The sequence below is a fragment of the Protobothrops mucrosquamatus genome, unplaced genomic scaffold, assembly GCF_001527695.2.
Source record: "Protobothrops mucrosquamatus isolate PMUCROS unplaced genomic scaffold, P.Mucros_1.0 scaffold669, whole genome shotgun sequence".
Classification (NCBI taxonomy): domain Eukaryota; kingdom Metazoa; phylum Chordata; class Lepidosauria; order Squamata; family Viperidae; genus Protobothrops; species Protobothrops mucrosquamatus.
The window spans coordinates 44,051-64,404 of record NW_015386957.1 but is presented as its reverse complement, the minus strand read 5'-3'; the positions used below and the strand labels follow the sequence as shown (position 1 = coordinate 64,404).

The window sequence follows — 20,354 nt, the reverse complement described above, 5'->3', positions numbered from 1 at the left end:
CATTTCACGGGGGTCGCCAAGCAAGGCTGTCCGCCATTTTTTTTGTCCGCCATTTTTTCCCCTTTTCCGGCGGGTGCCTTACCTCCCTTGGGCTGGGCCAGCTGGTGGTCGGCCTGCTCCGTCTCTGCCGCTTGCCAGCTACGCCTCGGCCGGCGCAGGGGGCGGAACCACGCATGTGCGGCGCTCCCGGGCAGGGAAAGCCCTCTACTTACGACCGGTTTAGTCCTCGACTTACGACTGGTTGGGGTCGCGGCATTAAAAAGGTTGAGAACCACTGTTCTAACGTATGTGACATTCTAGACTATTTTATAAAACTCAAAGCCTTTGAGCAGCATACTGATCTTTATAAATTATTTTTTAAAAAATAGCTCTGTGTTTTTCATTGGAGTCTGCTTGTGTACAAATACACAAATACCTGCTGCTCTTAATTATAAGCCCTTTATCCTCTTTCCTGCCCAGGTGATGGCTATAGCCACCTTGGCAGCCTGCTACAACAACCAACAGATCTTCAAAGGTGTGGTGAAGATTCGAAAGGGACAAGCAGTCACATTGATGATGGATGCTACTAACATACAGGCTGTCAAAACCATCATGTACCAATATATGGAAGAGGTGAGTTTGAAGAGCCTAGATATTCAATTCCTGACGTAAATGCCTTTTAGTGGGAGAAGTTTCTTGAGTTAGCAAGAAACAGATGTATGGCAATCACCAGGATCTGTCTTTTCACTTTGAAACTCTGTGAAGTGGGAAAGCAAATTTTACACAGCATGATGTAAAGCTTAGGATATTGGATTTGGTCTAGGACAGGCATGTCAAACTTGCGACATCACGTGACGTCGTGTGACGTGTCGCGACTTTTTCTCCATTGCCGGCAATTGGGTGGGCGTGGTTTCAGTATGATGCATCCGGCCCGCGGGTTGGCAGTTTGACATGCCTGGTCTAGGATGATCTGGCTTTGATATTCAGATGGCTGGTTTTGCATAACATGCTGAAACTGAATTTAAGGTAGGGGAAGATAAGTCTTGTGTTCACACAACATGGTTGTAAATGGAAATTCTAGCACTCACAGTTGCTGTCATTAAGCAAATCACTCAGGTCATTAAGCAAAGAGGTCCTGTGGTCGCCATTTGTGACCTCCTCCTAGCTTCCTCACTGACTGCTTGTAAGAAACTGGCAAAAAAGGTTGCAAATGACGATTATGTGACTGTGAGGACTCTGCCACCAATATGAGGACTCCTCAGAGCCACCACTGATTTAGCACCATTGTATGTTTGAATAGAGCTGACAAGTAGTCATTAAGTAAGGCCCATCTGTTGGGCTATTCCATATATTTGCTGCTATGAATTTCTTCAAAGGAAAACAAAGTAAAATGTGTAATATTTCAGTATATATGAGATTTGGAAAAGTCATTGAGCAAAAAGGACTGAACTGGTATAATGAAGTCTCCCCTGAATCCCCTCCATGCTATCTGTTCATTTCTTCTATATGCAGCCTCTCTCTTTTTTTCACTAGCTAAGAAAAAGAAGAGAAAAAAGAAAGGAATGGAAAAGGGTTGCTGTTTTCTCATGGGAATTGTTTGTAAGGAAGAGGGAGGGGAGTGACTGTTTCACAGACATGTAATGGAAACATAGCAAAAGCTCAGGCTTGGCAAAAAAAACTACAGAGTACCACAAATCCACAGAGCCCTGTGTATAGGCTTGTTTAACAACTGCTCTTTCTTTCTTCATCTAGTAGTGCAATTTCTTTTTCCTCTTTTACAAAATTACAAATATGCCAAGCTCTTCCTATGGAAACCCAAAATGGGGCTCTAATGATGATCTAAAAAGCCCAAACTTAATATTTATTGCAAATTAGATTGTGAGATGGCACCAACTGGCAGAGAGTCAAACAATCCATAAATGTATTTTTAGTAGAAAAGCCACATGGAATCGTTCCATCAATCTGTGATGTGTTATTTGTGACAATTGTATTTGAAGTCTTACTAAAAATTCCTACTTCTTTTAACTTACCGATTAGTCTGTTTTATCTGTGGTTTCTATTATCTTTCTGTAGCTATGTTATCTTAAATGATTTCTTTCTCTCACTAGATCTACCAGAAGGTCCCAAGTACAGACCCTTCCTCTGCCAAAACTCAACAGATTGTCAACACTGTCCAGTCCATGAGCTTACCCAGTGGTACTCTGGTCTCCCAGACCCATTATTCACCCCTCTATTTTTCCTGCATTATGATTTTGGCTGCATTGAGCTGGCAGTATCTGAACACTGTCTCAAAAGCAACAGAGGAATATGTGCACACTGGTGAGAACTGAGGGTGGAGCTCTCTTGTGCTGCATTTGGAAGGGGAATATTTTGAAATGGGAGAACTTTTTGGAGTCCCAGGAATGTAAGGAACAAGACTGTGAATGTTTCATTGCAAGCTGATTGAACTGGAAGCCTTCATTTGAAAGCATCTGCTGCTGGTTTTGAAGCCTCTAACAAAGAGTTTCCCATGGAGAACATTTGCTTTTTTTCCAGCTAAACTAGCTACAGCCAATTTTGTTTGAGTCTTACTTAATATTTTCTTTTCTGCAGTTTGATCTGCATTTGTTTTTGATGTAGGATGTTTTTTAACTCTGATGTTTCGAAGTCTTTGTGAATTTTGACAGTAAAAATGTGGTGATAAAACCACTCCTCTATCTCCTGCTGTAATTCAAGCACTGCATTTTCTGTTCAAAAAATTTCCAAAGCCTGTACTGTCTTAAGTTGCACTAATTTAGGAATTTCTCCTTACATTAACTTTGGAGATAGATATTTGTCTTATTACATGGTTGTCATTTTTTCTTTCCATAAATGCTATTGTGCCTCTTGGAAAGGCTTCTATATTGTAATATGCAAGGGATTTTGGGAGCCAATAGAGGAAAGTTGTATAAATCTTTGAGATAGGACAAAACTGTGGCATCATCTACAGTAAAGCTGCCCACTCCTGAAGCAAAGATTGGCACTGAGAATCAGTATACTTTTAACATCTTTTGTAGCCTTGGAGAAGTTCAAGTTCTAGTCTGGGATAACATGCAAAGTAGGACTGTGAGAATTTTAGAAGATGCAGGCCAGAGATCCTCCCAATATCTTCACATCTTCACATAGCTGTTTCCTTTTGCAGATTCATCCCAGGTATCTGCCCAAGCGCGTGGCCTACAATTTTGTTTGCTAGTTCTCCCAGTAATCTGTTGTCTCCATGCAAACACTAAAGCACTGTCCCAAAGAAGCCCAAGTAGGGTGCTTTACAAAGCATCTATTCAAATGCTTTAGAATGAGATTCATAAAGTTAAATCTCAAAAATGAAGAAATCAATCTAGAAAAGTATATGTCTGTGGCAGTAATAGTTATGCAGACTGATGTGGAGCTTTTACATGTTCTGATAATAGACTCCAAGTTGAGCTCTACTCCTGGTGTCACTGGAATGTATGCATTTGCTTTCTTGGCAACAAACTCAATTTGGTTTACTATTGCCTTCTAGAATGGTTGACTTCCTAATCTAAAGCCCCAGTATTTCCAGGTGGTCTGACTTAATAGCCAGCCAAGATCAACCCTACTTAGCATTTTGAAGATCACCCATCTGCTGTGGAATTAGCATGGAGTTCTTGTTTTCTCTGCAACCTGAGGCCCTGATTATATGAAGGGGGATCACTTGAGAATTTTCTTGACTTATAAATGCAGGTTAGAGGGACCATTGTAATGACCTTCAGCAATTGATATTTAAAGCCATTTCTTGGATATAGTGAATAACCTTCAGAACAGATTCTGGAGGCTTTGTTCTATGCAACTTGACAAGAGGCTAAACAGGTCCCCAACCTATGGGCTATGGCCCACTACAGGGCCGTGGCCTCTTGACCGCCAGGCTGCGTGAATAGCTGGGTGCATGTGTGTGCACTCAACCCCCCCCCCCGTGCCACTGTTGCCGCGAGTGTTGTGCAGGCTATAGCAGTGCTGCTAGTATCGTGTGGGCGGCGGTGTTGCCACAAACCTTGCATGGGGGTGCAGCGCTGCGAGTGGCAGGTGGGTGGTGGTGTGCCACATGCAGGTGGTGGTATTGCCACGAACTTCGTGTGAGCAACGGCAGCGCTGCAAGCGGCAGGTTGACCAGTTGGCAGGGGTGGTGGCACGAGCCTTGTGTCGGGGTGGGATCGCTGCGGGCGCGGCATGATCCTTGTGCGGGGGTGGCGGCGTGAACCTCGCTGGGGTGGCATTGTTGCAGGCCGAGGTGTGAACCTCACACTGGTGGTAGCATTGCCACAAGCCTGGCAGCGGCGGTGCCATATGCCTCACACAGGTTCCGCTGTCACAGAGCCTCACGCGCATGCTCGCAGCCCCATTTGCATGGTGCACCTGTTTGTGTGCGCACACGTGGCCACATTCACGTTTGCGCATGCTGCCTAAAGCTCCTGCCCCTCCCTCTCCCATCAAGCCGCCAATCCAAAAAGGTTGGTGACCCCTGGGCTAAAAAGTAAACAAGCTGGACCGGATTTTTGCAAATAATTCTGAGCTAGATAACTCTTGATATGCTTTCCACAAAGACATCACAGTTTAAGTCTGTATATACTGAACATCTTAACAGTGTATATTTCAGTCTATTTTGCACCCTTTGAAGCACAGCAATGAACCACAAAAGCATAAGAATAGACCATGGAAGGCAAAATTTTGTTCTGCCCTAAATTGAAGCAATGCTTCATGGTGGATAATCTTTGAGTCATGAACCATAGAGCTGTGTTTCTCAACCTTGACCATTTTAAGGCATGTGGACTTCAACTCCCAGAATTCCACAGCCAGCAATGCTGGCTGTGGAATTCTGGGAGTTGAAGTCCACATGCCTTAAAATGGTCAAGGTTGAGAAACACTGCCATAGAGGATTTTGAAGAATGATTCTAGGTAGCTAGGCACTTTCATGGTCAAGAAGGAACGTGACTATCTATCTATCTATCTATCTATCTATCTATCTATCTATCTATCTATCTATCTATCTATCTATCTATCATCTATCTATCTATCTATCTATCTATCTATCTATCTATCTATCTATCTATCTATCTATCTATCTATCTATCTATCTATCTATCTATCATCTATCTAATTCCTAGGTGTTTTTTTTAAAGTACCTTAAAGCAATTTAAGGCATGTAAACTAAACCCAAAACTAATATAAATTATTCTAATCCCGGTCCAGAAATCAGAATTACAGAGGCGCTAGAAGTTGGGAAAGAAGGATCTGCAGGCTATATGGAATTCAAGCTTAGAATCTTGTGACGTGCATAAAACCATTATTGGTTCAAATCATCAAGCCTTCAAGGTACATAGTGAAGATACTGTAGCACAGGATCCAAACCTATATATATGTATAAAATCAAAGCCATTACATTTGATCTCAGCAATACACACTATTCTCATGAGAATACAGAACTTCAAGGATCAGTAAAATGTATGAAACAGCCACCTGCTAAAGTTTTATCTCCTAGCTATGGCACAATATGCATTGGGTCTATTTTCCAAACTGAAGCAGACAGTTGTACTGAAGATATACTATAAAATATATAGAAATAAATGTGTTCTGCTTCCCCCCTCCAATGCAATCCTTTCTGTCCACCGGGGGAAGAACGAGAGCATACATTGTAGAAAAGTGAGAGATACTTTACTTGAGATAGGAATTGGAAGTACACTGATGAAATTCTGATCATAAGTCTTAAGTGTATAAAATATTCTGCATTTAACAATAACTTTGTACTTGAAGCCAGAAGCCAATCACATAAAGCCTATGGGTCAGATTCAATTTTAGATTGGGTTCAAATAACCCATGTTTTGTTTTAAATAGTTTACTGAAACTAAGCCTACCGAGGCTTGTCATAACAGCAAATCCAGTTCTATCATGTCTAGGTGAGAACCACTGAAGTCAGAAAGACTAATGACAGCAAACTGAAGATCCTTTAATTTGAGGTTGATTTAGAGTTGAGCCATTTTCATAGTCCCCTTTACATGCATGATTTTTATGCTTATTGCTTATCTGTTTCCTCATCTGTTTTCGCAATTATAAAAAATGAAATAATTCATGCATATGTGCAGGACCAATTAGTGCAATTGCCCAAATATTTTCAGGAATCAAGCTTAAATAGCAGTCACACATAAAGCCTCTCTTTATGTCTATATGTTTTTTTTTTGTTTCTGCTTCTGAAATTATCTGAAATTAAATTTAAATTTAACGTGAAATTTCATGTCCTATAATCCCACTCAGCCACGTCCATCAAAGAACTGAAATTCAATCCATAGAGTTATGACAGATTCAATACTTTTGTCTGTTTTGACTATTTGCTCAATTTCAGAAGGACTCTCCCTCTACTTTTTATCTTCTCTAATATATGCCTAACTATTGAGGCATACATTGAAATTGAGAATTTATGAAGAATTAGGACTACTGCCACCATAAGGACATCCTTTTAATTTTTTTTTTTAAATTTAGGCATGGACCTCAGTATCCATACAGTAAATAAGCTACTATTTCAGTCTATTTTCTATTTCCTGAAAGTGATTTTGTGGTTGTGAGTGGGGGGGGGGAGGGAGAATCCGCTTTACCACTTTGCACAATAATTTTTACTAAGGATTTAACTCAGAACAATCCACCCCTGTGACTACATGATCCTACACTCTATCTGATGAATGGTGCCATCAATATGTGGAAGATAAAGTTAAATACCACTGCAAGTAGCATCTTCAACATCCTAAGATGGTTGTTTCTAATCATGCCCTTCTCTTGGTGAAATGTACTTTGATTCCTTTAGAGGTATTTCATTTAACACAGTTCCATCTCAACAACTTGCTTGCCATTCTGTCTTGCCAGACATGAAAAATTATTGAGCGAAAATTAGAAAGCCTCATGCTTCAGACACAAAGACAGCCTGCTAGAGACATCTTGTATTTTTTTTTTTTTTAAAAAGAAAAATATTAAAGGATTTAAAAAAGCATAGGATTGCCACCATGCCTTCTAGCTTCATAAGTATGATTATGTGCCACTCAACTGGCAGGATTCTCACAACTGCTTCCAGTACTGGCTTGTGCGAGGGATTCCGGCTACAATCTCAGACTCAATTCCACAGTGATCTTGCCCACGGAGGATTCGGAAGAGACCTAGAAAATATTGAGAGAAAAATCTTGCAAAAAATTCTCAAGGCTAAATAAAATGAAACAAAACCAGGCCAACCGGCTTGTCTGTATTTATTTTTTGTGTGTACATATATTCCTTGAGTGACAACAGTTCACTTAGCAATGGCTCAAAATTACGACCCACCCCCGCAAAAAATACTTATGACCCGGTCCCAAAGTTACATACTTTGCACCACCCCAGTGGTCATTCTCCCTTATGACCGACCACAGAGATGTTGCAAATGGACCCTACTTATTCCCCCCCCCATCCTCCCTCCCTCCTCCACAGGCCCTGGCCCTGCTTTGTTAGTCCTCCGGATTACCCACCTCCCCACCCTGTTTCCAATCACTCACTTACCTTTTGAAGATCTCCAGAGTTCCAGAACAGGCTGACCCACATGGCAGAAAAGTAGCCGCTTTTTATTCAGGCGCTGGTGAAGCTCTAAGCGCGAGATCCAAGGAAAACAGCTTCCCCAGCACCTAAGTAAAAGATGGCTGCTTTTCTACCACAAAGGCCAGTATGCCTGTAGGCCTCATTTGATTCCTGACTTGCAGTTGGCAGATTTCAGCCCAATGAGATAAATGAAACAAGTTCCACACTGATTGGTTGCCGCTGCTGCCTTCACACCTCAATCCCCCAAACTACTCATTCAAACCAACCCCCAGCAGCAAGCAGAAGACGCTCGTGGCACTGCCCAGGCTGGCACCAAATGAGGCCTGCGGGGATGCTGACCTCATGATAGAAAAGCATCTGTCTTTTACTCAGATGCTGGGGAAACGGTTTTCCTTGGATCTCGCATTCTTACAGCTTCAGCCTCTGAGTAAAAGACATTTTTCTGCCATGTGGATCAGCCTGTTCTGACACTCTGGAGATCTTCGAAAGATGAGCGATTGGAAACGATGGGGAGGAGCAAGTGTAATCTGGGGGGCTAGCAAAGCAGGCCCAGTGCCTGTGGAGATCTGGCAGGGGAGGATGGGGGGGGGAAAGCAACCATGGGAACCCCAAGGGATTGTAAGCTGAGCATGAGATATCTCAGTGGGTAGAGGGAGGCCTTGAGTGATCAGAAGTAGGTGGCCTGTTCCAGCACTAGGCCCCTCCATGGTCTTCCCCCACCCTTAGATACTTCATGTGCACTTAACGAACTGTGCATTCAATTAACAAATGCATTGGGGAAAGCAGGGAGGAATCACGTTCATTTAATGTGATCCTCGGGTTACTAATGTAATTGGCAGGCTCTATTATATTCGTAACTTGAGGATTATTTGTACTGATATGCATAACAACATGATGGCTCAGGTCACATGTTAACTGAAAAGGAGCATGTTAGATCTCCAGATGTTGCTCAGTCACAGCTCCTGGGAGTTCTACAGCAAAGGCATCCCTGAAAGAGAATTGATCCACCAAAGGAAGAGAGATCACCTACCATTTTCACCCCAGTCTGTGTTCCAAGAATTAGCTATCAACCAGTAAGGTGTATCACTGTAGATGCCCCAGCCAAGAATTCGGACTGCATGGCCACCAACTGATTCACCAGAGACGTGCTGATAGACACCTGCAGGGGAAAAACTGTTACACTATTCCCAAATATAAATGCTATGATTTCCCTGCTAAGATCACTACTCAGTTAACAATTCTGCTTGGAATTTAAACTTGTAAGAAACCATAGATATAAATGGCTTGCGAGAGCCTTTTGCTTTGAATTCCAACTTTCACATTTCAGACTCAGCAACCTGTGAGGTGCAGCTCAAATATATATATATTTCAAGTGCAGAATGGGCTACTTCAAAATGGAGCCAATTTAATCTTGAAAAATTCAGGAATTGTTAATTCTGTTCAGAATTCAAAATAATTGGTTTTCATTTCATTCCATATTCCTAGCTTTTACACAGTGATAGGAATATCATGCACATGAGTCAAGAAGGTCATGCAGCTGCTAAGAAGGCAAATGCTGCTTGGGGATGTACAGGTAATCCTCAACTTATGACCACAATTGAGCCCAAAATTGCTAAGTGAAACAGTTGTTAAGTGATTTTTGCCCCATTTTCCAACCTTTCTTGCCACAGTTGTTAAGTGAATCACTGTGGCTGTTAAATTAGTAACACAGCTGTTAAGTGAATCTGGCTTCCCCANACCTAGGGTGAGTTTTAAATAGGGACAATTTTTAACGATTTTAAAGAGCCACAGCTACCAATATTTGGGTTTTAATTGGTTTTTAGTAGGGGAAATTTTTTGTATGATGTTTTAATATGCTGTGAGCCGCCCTGAGTCCCATGGGGAGAAGGGCGGCATATAAATCCTGTTAAATAAATAAATAAATAAATAAATAAATTTCATTTATTCAAAAATATTTCATTCTGCAGTTCCCTGCTATGAACCACTAATTTAGATAACGGCTCATCCTGCTTTTCCCTTGGAAGTTCCATTTATATCACCCATTTTATCCTCACAGTAACCTTTTGAGATCAAATATATTGCTAGAACTGGTGACCTGCCCAAAGTCACTTGTGAGTACCGTGGTTGATTGGGAACTTGAACCAGGCTCACTGCATTCACTCCAAAATCTGAACTAGCATGCAGGTAGTCCTCAATTTATGACTAACTGAGCCTGGCAACTATAGTTATAAGTCATGACAGTTGTAAGTGAGTCATCATGTGACTGACCCAATTTTATGACCTTTTTGTGGCACCCATAAATTGAATATAATGGCTGTAAAGTGAACACATTGTTCACCATGGCCTGGGTTTGCTGGAAACCAGAAGTAAATGCCAGTTTCTGGCAGAACCATTGTAAATAACAGTCACATGACCATGAGGTGCTGCAAACTGCTATACATAGGGGCTGATTGCTGAATGCCCAAAATATGGTCATGTGCGGGAGAGAAGGAAATGTCAGGACTTCAAAATCTGGTCATAACTAGCTGTAGAGGGGTCCATTGTCACCATTCAATGCTGGTCACAGGCATTTTGCTCAGAAGAAAACTCACCAACATGTGAGTCATAAAGGCCACCAGACACTAAGCCCTTTTCAGTCCAGTAGCTCCAGGCTCCTGCAGGGTATCCTCCATTACAACTGCAAGAAAATGATGCACAACTATCACAAAAGAACTCCTTAGGACACGGGCTGGCAACCCGCAGCTCTGGAGCCACATGTGGCTCTTTGACCCTTCTCTTGCGGCTCCCAGCCTCCTCCGCCATTTGCAGAGAGAGAGAGACAGAGACAGAAAGAGACACTTGCGTTTTCCTTCTCTCTGTCTCTCTCTCTGTGTGTAAAAAAGACAGTGGCCTCACGCTGTTCTCGAACAAGCTGACAAGCTTATTGGGCAGGGCTCCTGCCTTTGCTGCATCTCAGGAGGAAGCAGCAGAAATCAGAAAGCAACAGCTCTCTCTCTCTCTCTCTCACACACACACACACACTCTCTCTCTCTCTCTCACACACACACACACACACACTGAGTGGGGGAAGAGGACTGGCAGACCAAGGGCAGGAGAAAGCCAGCCAATAAGAATGTGTGTCAGCTTGTCGGAGAACAGCATGAAGCCAGCTTGCCAGGTGAGCAGAAGATCGGAGGGAGGGAGGGAGGGAGAGAGAGAGAGAGAGAGAGAGAGAGAACCCATGCACAGCAGCCTCTATTTCTTTTTAATTAAACTTTTCAATCAATTCTCCCCCCCTCGCATGCGCAGGTTTTGCGGCTCCCAGTGTTTTCTTTTCTCTGGGAAACGGGTCCAAGTGGTCCTTTGAGTATTTAAGATTGCCGACCCCTGCCTTAGGGGAAATGCATTTTAACTGGGGGTAGTCTGAAAGGTTGAAGAGTCTTTGGAGTGATGTGATACCCAAAGAGGTACTTAATAGAGATGGGAAAGGCAACTTCTCCAAAATGTTGGCAACACACTGGAATTTAAAAACTGGCTTCCATGAGGTGACATAGCAGACATGGCCCATTCACAAAATACCTATTTACCATGAAGTAAATAGTGAAGCTGCTCTCATCTCTAGTTGCCCCCTCTTTTTTTCTACACCGATTTCTCCATACAGCACTATACAGCAGGCACCCGCTTTTAAAATTTTCTATAGGGCCTGGAAGCATTCTGAAAATAAAAATAATGCTAAAAGCTAAAACTAGAAGGCAAAACAGCTTTCTGCAATGTTTTTAGTTAAATGATTTTTTTAAAGGAAATAGGGAAGAAATTTGACAGGCACCAAGTAAAGTGTTTACTGTGATCCTTGGGCTCATGGTATCATGCAGCCTCAAAACAAAAAAATATTCTTTCAAGTTGACCTTGACGCCTGATTACTTTGTGTAGTCTTCTTGTTGTCTACTATGAAGTAGAAAACAAACTGTATTGGGAATAGAATGATCTGAAAAATATTGTTATTGTTGTTAATTGTGAAGTCGTGTCCGACCCATCGCGACCCCATGGACAACGTTCCTCCAGGTCTTCCTGTCCTCTACCATCTTCTGGAGTCCATTTAAGTTCACGCCTACTGCTTCAGTGACTCCATCCAGCCACCTCATTCTCTGTCGTCCCCTTCTTCTATTGCCCTCAATCTTTCCCACCATTAGGCCCTTCTCAGTGAGTCCTTCCTTCTCATTAGGTGGCCAAAGTATTTGAGTTTCAACTTCAGGATCTGGCCTTCTAAAGAGCAATCGGGGTTGATCTCTTCTAAAACTGATTGGTTTGAACGCCTTGCAGTCCAAGGGACTCGCAGGAGTCTTCTCCAGCACCATAGTTCAAAGGCCTCAATTCTTTGTTGCTCAGCCTTTCTTATGGTCCAACTTTCACATCCATACATTGCAACTGGGAAAACCATGGCCTTGACTATACACACTTTTGTTGGCAGGGTGATGTCTCTGCTTTTTAGTATGCTGTCTAGNCTGCTAAGAAGGCAAATGCTGCTTGGGGATGTACAGGTAATCCTCAACTTATGACCACAATTGAGCCCAAAATTGCTAAGTGAAACAGTTGTTAAGTGATTTTTGCCCCATTTTCCAACCTTTCTTGCCACAGTTGTTAAGTGAATCACTGTGGCTGTTAAATTAGTAACACAGCTGTTAAGTGAATCTGGCTTCCCCAATGACTTTGCTTGTCAGAAGGTCACAAAAAGTGATCACATGACCCTGGGACACAGCAACCGTCATAAATATGAATTAGTTGCCAAGTGTATGTATTTTGATCACATGACCATGGGAATGCTGCAATGGTCACAAGTGTGAAAAATAGTCATAAGCAGTGGTGTGGTTCAGTCAGTTCGCACCAGTTCGGCAGAACCGGTAGCTAAATTTTGTTGAGTTCGGAGAACCGGCTGAATGCACACTCCTTCCAGAAGTCCATTCTAGGCTTCGGAGGCCTGGAGGAGGCCTCCCAGGCCAAGAAGGACCCACTGGAAGTGTGCGGATGCTACTTCCAGAAGTCTGTTCTAGGCCTTGGAGGCCCAGGCCTGCATCCATGCAGAGAACCGGTTGTTCTGGTATTTGAATTTCACCACTGGTCATAAGTCACTTTTTCAATGCCGTTCTAACTTTGAACAGTCACTAAATGAACTGTTGTAAGTTGAGGACTACCTGTACTTTGCCTTGACCAGGCCCCACCTACAAAGTGACTTATGACTGGTCTTTGCACCTACGGCCAGTTGGAGCAACCTTGCAGTCACATGATCAAAATTCAGGCACTTTGAAACTGGCACGCATTTACAACAATTGCAGGTCTCACAGGATTGCCATTTGCAACCTTCCCCAGCTGGCTTCTGACAAGCAAAGTCAATGGGAAACCGGATTCATTTAAGAAGTGCATGATTCACCTAACTGTAATGATTTGCTTAATAACCGCTGTGCAAATAGTCATAAAAGTTCCAGTCCCGATTATGGTTGTAAATTGAGGAATGTCTGTATTGTTCTTTATTGAAGGTCCTCAAACAGAAGCTGAACAGTCATCTGTCCAATAGTCCTAGCATAACTTGTTCCAAATTACTGGATTAATTAATCTCCCAGATTCCTTCCAACTCTAGAATGCTAGGAAGGGGAAAATGTGAATTCAAGAAATACCTACTAGAGATAAACCTAACAAATTCTGAGGAGGTGATCTAAGAAAACCTTAAGAAAAGTAAGCTGGGCTTCATTCATCAATGACACAATGTTGCTGATATTTCCATTGTGTGTGTGTGTGTGTGTGTGTGTGTACACACACACACAATTGTGTTTTCCCAAATCCCACTCTGAATGCCAACTTCGGGAATACTTGAGATCTCAAGCTTTAAGCCTTGCAAACATAAGCTAAATTCAAGCAACTTTTTTATACCCAAAACCTTCCGAATACCACATTTAATCAGAAGCAATGCCAGTTCTATCAGAAGATTAAACCAAAATCATTGTAATTGAAATAAAGAAAATTACAACTGTACAAATTACAACTGTAATTCAAGAGTTTTAAAAAATGAAAATTGCTCTTTTTAAAAAATATGTCTACTTTAAGAAGTTACATAAAAAACACTTACCTGATTTGTACATGAGAAAATCAGAATAAACAGTAAAGGCTGCCTCCACTGGTCCGTTTTTGTAAATCTCAGCCATTATTTCTTTCTCACTGCCAGGGACACTATACGAAGTCATTCCTGGCCAGGGAAAGGGGAAAGTGATCTCTATATTAGAAAGCATTTGAATCGCTTACTTCAAACTTGATGAGTTTTCAAAACTGATGCTAATCGTCATTCAATGAATCAGAGAAGAACACATTTAAAATAAACATCAATTTATAACAAGAATATAAACTGTCTGATTTACTTTAGTTAATTTTTTTTATGTGAAGTGATATCTAAGTTGTCTGAAAGTCAACAGCCACTTAAGAAACCCTGGTTTACAAATTTTGGCAGTGCAGTATATGAATCCAGCCTGTACAGCACATTATACTTTTTATACTACAGCTGATTTTTGTAGCTGTATTGATTTGTAGTTTAATTATTAAATTTATATACCACCCATCTCTGCTACACCATCCTAGAGTGGCAATAGGGAATCTTTAACTTAATTATAAAATTTTAATTATAAACCGATAGAGTCCTGAACCATGGTTTCACAGCTTTCAGCCTAATCAATATCCACCAAAGCCTTGAGTACATACCTGGACAGAGAGCTTCAAAAAGTTGCAGATTTGTAAAAGTGTGAAAGAAGGGGAAATTACTAAGTACCTGGGGGGGTACTTAAAATAAAAATGTACAAATAATTTTATTTTCTAAGTGTACAAAAGTACAAATAATGTTACCCTTGCCTACTTATGCTGTTGAAAGGCGAAATGCAACACTTGGCTTGAAAAGGGGCCTCCATCCTGGCTGCAGACTTTACCCAGAATATCCATATGCAAGGCCATGTGCAAAGCTTTGCCTCTACTCCCCCCAATAGGAGCCACTTTGTTTCCTCTTATAAAAAATAATATGTGGCTGCATATGTGACCAACCATAATAGCAATTCATACTGATCTTATTGTTTTCTATTTTTTAATTTATATTTCTAACCTTTTACTGCATCGGGAAGTCTATTGTATCTAAAACAGAATATTAAATTTTTATCATTTAAACATTTTGAACTTAAAGCTTGCAGGTTTCTTATAAACCTGAACTTGCAGTTTAATATATGCATTACCATAATGTTTGTCATTTTGGTATGAAGGAAAGTAACCAGCTTCACATTTTTTGATGCATTCAGGGGTGTCACCACCTTCTCCAGTGCATGGAGGGCGAGTCCCATTGACGTGATGCTCACAGGGTGGAATAGAGTATGGCCTACATCCTATTGGATACAATACAGAATAAAACACCATTTGAAAATAATCTTTTAAGGGACAGGTGGCTAAAGTCCCTATTCTAAGCTCAAATCAAAGTAAATCATGCTAAACTACAGAATTTCATTTATTCAAAAATATTTCATTCTGCAGTTCCCTGCTATGAACCACTAATTTAGATAACGGCTCATCCTGCTTTTCCCTTGGAAGTTCCATTTATATCACCCATTTTATCCTCACAGTAACCTTTTGAGATCAAATATATTGCTAGAACTGGTGACCTGCCCAAAGTCACTTGTGAGTACCGTGGTTGATTGGGAACTTGAACCAGGCTCTCTGCATTCACTCCAAAATCTGAACTAGCATGCAGGTAGTCCTCAATTTATGACTAACTGAGCCTGGCAACTATAGTTATAAGTCATGACAGTTGTAAGTGAGTCATCATGTGACTGACCCAATTTTATGACCTTTTTGTGGCACCCATAAATTGAATATAATGGCTGTAAAGCGAACACATTGTTCACCATGGCCTGGGTTTGCTGGAAACCAGAAGTAAATGCCAGTTTCTGGCAGAACCGCTATAAATAACAGTCACATGACCATGAGGTGCTGCAAACTGCTGTACATAGGGGCTGATTGCTGAATGCCCAAAATATGGTCATGTGCGGGAGAGAAGGAAATGTCAGGACTTCAAAATCTGGTCATAACTAGCTGTAGAGGGGTCCATTGTCACCATTCAATGCTTGTCACAGGCATTTTGCTCAGAAGAAAACTCACCAACATGTGAGTCGTAAAGGCCACCAGACACTAAGCCCTTTTCAGTCCAGTAGCTCCAGGCTCCTGCAGGGTATCCTCCATTACAACTGCAAGAAAATGATGCACAACTATCACAAAAGAACTCCTTAGGACACGGGCTGGCAACCCGCAGCTCTGGAGCCACATGTGGCTCTTTGACCCTTCTCTTGCGGCTCCCAGCCTCCTCTGCCATTTGCAGAGAGAGAGAGACAGAGACAGAAAGAGACACTTGCGCTTTCCTTCTCTCTGTCTGTGTGTGTGTGTGTAAAAAAGACAGTGGCCTCATGCTGTTCTCGGACAAGCTGACAAGCTTATTGGGCAGGACTCCTGCCTTTGCTGCGTCTCAGCAGGAAGCAGCAGAAATCAGAAAGCAACAGCGCTCGCTCTCTCTCTCACACTCTCTCTCTCTCTCTCTCTCTCTCTCTCTCTCTCTCTCACACACACACACACACACTGAGTGGGGGAAGAGGACTGGCAGACCAAGGGCAGGAGAAAGCCAGCCAATAAGAATGTGTGTCAGCTTGTCGGAGAACAGCATGAAGCCAGCTTGCCAGGTGAGCAGAAGATCGGAGGGAGGGAGGGAGGGAGGTAGGGAGGGAGAGAGAGAGAGAGAGAGAGAGAGAGAGAGAGAGAGAGAGAGAGAGAGAGACCATGCACAGCAGCCTCTATTTCTTTTTAATTAAACTTTTCAATCAATTCTCCCCCCCTCGCACGCGCAGGTTTTGCGGCTCCCAGTTTTCTTTTCTCTGGGAAACGGGTCCAAGTGGTCCTTTGAGTATTTAAGATTGCCGACCCCTGCCTTAGGGGAAATGGATTTTAACTGGGGGTAGTCTGAAAGGTTGAAGAGTCTTTGGAGTGATGTGATACCCAAAGAGGTACTTAATAGAGATGGGAAAGGCAACTTCTCCAAAATGTTGGCAACACACTGGAATTTAAAAACTGGCTTCCATGAGGTGACATAGCAGACATGGCCCATTCACAAAATATCTATTTACCATGAAGTAAATAGTGAAGCTGCTCTCATCTCTAGTTGCCCCCTCTTTTTTTCTACACCGATTTCTCCATACAGCACTATACAGCAGGCACCCACTTTTAAAATTTTCTATAGGGCCTGGAAGCATTCTGAAAATAAAAATAATGCTAAAAGCTAAAACTAGAAGGCAAAACAGCTTTCTGCAATGTTTTTAATTAAATGATTTTTTTTAAAGGAAATAGGGAAGAAATTTGACAGGCACCAAGTAAAGTGTTTACTGTGATCCTCGGGCTCATGGTATCATGCAGCCTCAAAACAAAAAAATATTCTTTCAAGTTGACCTTGACGCCTGATTACTTTGTGTAATCTTCTTGTTGTCTACTATGAAGTAGAAAACAAACTGTATTGGGAATAGAATGATCTGAAAAATATTGTTATTGTTGTTAATTGTGAAGTCGTGTCCGACCCATCGCGACCCCATGGACAACGTTCCTCCAGGTCTTCCTGTCCTCTACCATCTTCTGGAGTCCATTTAAGTTCACGCCTACTGCTTCAGTGACTCCATCCAGCCACCTCATTCTCTGTCGTCCCCTTCTTCTATTGCCCTCAATCTTTCCCACCATTAGGCCCTTCTCCAGTGAGTCCTTCCTTCTCATTAGGTGGCCAAAGTATTTGAGTTTCAACTTCAGGATCTGGCCTTCTAAAGAGCAATCGGGGTTGATCTCTTCTAAAACTGATTGGTTTGAACGCCTTGCAGTCCAAGGGACTCGCAGGAGTCTTCTCCAGCACCATAGTTCAAAGGCCTCAATTCTTTGTTGCTCAGCCTTTCTTATGGTCCAACTTTCACATCCATACATTGCAACTGGGAAAACCATGGCCTTGACTATACACACTTTTGTTGGCAGGGTGATGTCTCTACTTTTTAGTATGTTGTCTAGATTTGCCATAGCTTTCCTCGCCAGGAGCAAGCGTCTTTTAATTTCTTGGCTGCAGTCCCCATCTGAGGTGATGTTGGAGCCCAGGAAAATAAAATCTGTCACTACCTCCCCTTTTAATCTTAGACCACACAGTTCCAACCATTCTGGAGCGGTCTGAGGGCTTGCTAGAACTCAATCTTCCAGAACAAAGCCTTCTGAACTCAACATATGTGGGTGTTCTCCCTGAACTTTCCAGTGTCATTCCTAAACATATGAACAGAAAAAACAAGTGACAAGGTAGGAAGTGACTTACCCCATTCCACATTCAAATCCGCAGCAAGAGAGCAGATCTTCAGCAGAAATTTCCACATTCACTTTGCCATTAGTATGGACACAAACACGATCCGACATGGCTTCAACTGCACCAAATGCCTACAAAAACAATCCAAAAGTTTGGTCAGTGGCACTCTTGAGACCTGTAGACTATCCTAATGCCCTGTCCGACTACCACCAAGCAAAAAATATATATTAGTCTCTTTTTCTCACTGAAAGCTCTTCTGGACTTTCTTTGGGCACATGTACACTGATGTTTCTTAATGGATAGGTGGTTCCAATACAAATTGAGTCATAGGGTTGTGTAAGAATTCACATATACACTGATTGTGTTAAGAGATGTTTCTCTTAACTGTAATTTAAGAGTATGCCACTACAACTGAGTTCACACCATGCATAAATTAGTGCCATGCATGAATTTAGCTAATATGCATTTTTTCAAGCATCAGATGCTTCTATTAAAAAGCTGGAGAACTGGATATGAACTACTAGATCTGCTGAATTCTGGCCTGTGGCAATTTCTTCTTGGATCAATTTCTAGACTTAGGAAAGGAACTTACCCAGCAGGAACCACAAGAGCCTTGGTCTCTGATTTCACTTATGGTTGGGCAGTTTGGCCATTGTTGCCTTGAATCGAAGCTTTTTGGCAAGACCAAATCACCAGCAAATTCAAACCTTTCAAACAATATGGAAGAAGTTGGGTGAAAAAGAGACAGAATCATGCTCTAATTAACTAAGGTCTTTTTCAACCAAAATCCTTGGATTTAATAATCTCTTTATGTCAGACCTTCAATTTTGCTTCCAGCATGTTGACAAAATACTAGCATACATATGATTCAGAGTTGACACTGTATATAAAAGGGATCTATTTAATAACTTCAAAGTTTACTCCTCATGAATGTATTAGTAATATTTTGATCTGGAACTACATCTGTCCAGATTAATTCATTCCACTAAAAAGCAAGACTATCAACAAATCATTGTTGTAGATTTCAAGACAGCCACCCAAATTTTGAAAAGGATGGCTGTATATAAATGCCAACTACATTTTTTTTAATGTGAGGCATCCTGTTTTCTTGCTCTATTATTTTTTAAAAATAAAATCATAGGAAAGCTGTCTAATATCAACTCACACTGCTGGATCAAATTTTTAAAGACAGTCTGGATAAGTCCCTGCACTTTTCTTGGCAATATTTCTCAGAAGTGATTTGTCATTGCCTCCTTTCTAGGGCTGAGAGTGACTGGCACAAGGTCATCCACTGGCTTTGTGCCTAAAGTGGGAGTAGAACTCAAAGTCTCCTAGTTTCTAGTGAGATGCTTTAACAACTACACCAACAACTACACCATTTACCTTAATCTTTAAATATAAAAGTAATAACAACAGTTCAGAATTTCAGCAGTGGTGTTTCCCAGTCCCGTCAGGCTATTAAACTAACACTTTCTCCATAAAAAAACAGTTGTTATATTGTTAAAATAAGACTTTTCTTTTATATCCAATAGCAACTTTAATACAGCTGTAACCAGGAAGCCATTCCTGAGAGTAGAAAGCAAGATAGCCATTATCTGAAGAGTCCAAAAGTTCAAGAACACATATGCAGCAGGATTAGAAATAGAACACATATATATCCCACCTTTCTGGCAATTTGGGGCCATGCAAGAAAGTGCCACACAAAGTCTTCACGTAACTCATATCAGCATTGGCAAAGTTGTGTCCAGCCTTTAAAAAAAGTAAAAATAACAATAACACATATTATAATCTAGACCTTTCACCCCAACCACAACTATTGCTTACTAATTAAACACATAATTAAACACATTTGTACAAATGAACTCACGATCCCACAATCTGCACACTCACACTATTTCTTTATGGCAGGCAGAGATAAAATATATGTTTGATAAAATACTGTCTTTAGTAAATGCTGCCTTTACTTGGATGAAAGACTAGATTCTCTCTTCCTGCCACTGCTAACAATTTACTTTTAAGGCAGAACAGTTTTTTTTAATCCTGCCTTTATGATTTTTATAAATAACTCAGGGCAGTAAACATACTTAATACACCTTTCTCCTCCTACACCTTAATATATTCAGAGCCCTAGGCTCAGGTATATAGTCAAGTTTTTTAAAGCAGGCATATCCAACCTTGGCAGCTTTAAGACTTGTGGACATGGCTGCCTGGGGAATTTTAGGAGTTGAAGTATACATAATAATAATAATAATAATAATAGTAAAGTTGGAAGGGACCTTGAAGGTCATCTAGTCCAACCCCCTGCTCAGGCAGGAAACCCTATACCATTTCGGACAAATGGCTGTCCAGTCTCTTCTTAAAAACTTCCAGTGTTGGAGCATTCACCGCTTCTGGAGGCAGGTTGTTCCACTGGTTAATTGTTCTCACTGTCAGG

General features: G+C 41.4%; 2 protein-coding genes across 2 annotated transcripts in view; one reads left to right on the top strand and one right to left on the bottom strand.

Annotated features, from left to right (window-relative positions):
• FDFT1 (farnesyl-diphosphate farnesyltransferase 1) overlaps window positions 1-2,964 on the top strand; it is a 13,259-nt gene extending 10,295 nt beyond the window's left edge. Inside the window, exons 7-8 of the mRNA XM_015818044.2 lie at window positions 460-612; window positions 2,088-2,964. Coding sequence (XP_015673530.1) covers window positions 460-612; window positions 2,088-2,309 — 375 coding nt within the window. The 3' untranslated portion in view covers window positions 2,310-2,964. The remainder of the gene's footprint in view (window positions 1-459; window positions 613-2,087) is intronic.
• Window positions 2,965-5,639: 2,675 nt separating this feature from the next.
• The window catches only part of CTSB (cathepsin B), a 21,916-nt gene continuing 7,201 nt past the window's right edge, over window positions 5,640-20,354 (bottom strand). The window contains exons 3-10 of the mRNA XM_015818042.1: window positions 19,584-19,669; window positions 18,513-18,627; window positions 17,933-18,051; window positions 15,712-15,797; window positions 14,796-14,942; window positions 13,655-13,771; window positions 8,588-8,716; window positions 5,640-7,148 (exon numbers count right to left, since the gene is read on the bottom strand). Coding sequence (XP_015673528.1) covers window positions 7,051-7,148; window positions 8,588-8,716; window positions 13,655-13,771; window positions 14,796-14,942; window positions 15,712-15,797; window positions 17,933-18,051; window positions 18,513-18,627; window positions 19,584-19,669 — 897 coding nt within the window. The 3' untranslated portion in view covers window positions 5,640-7,050. The remainder of the gene's footprint in view (window positions 7,149-8,587; window positions 8,717-13,654; window positions 13,772-14,795; window positions 14,943-15,711; window positions 15,798-17,932; window positions 18,052-18,512; window positions 18,628-19,583; window positions 19,670-20,354) is intronic.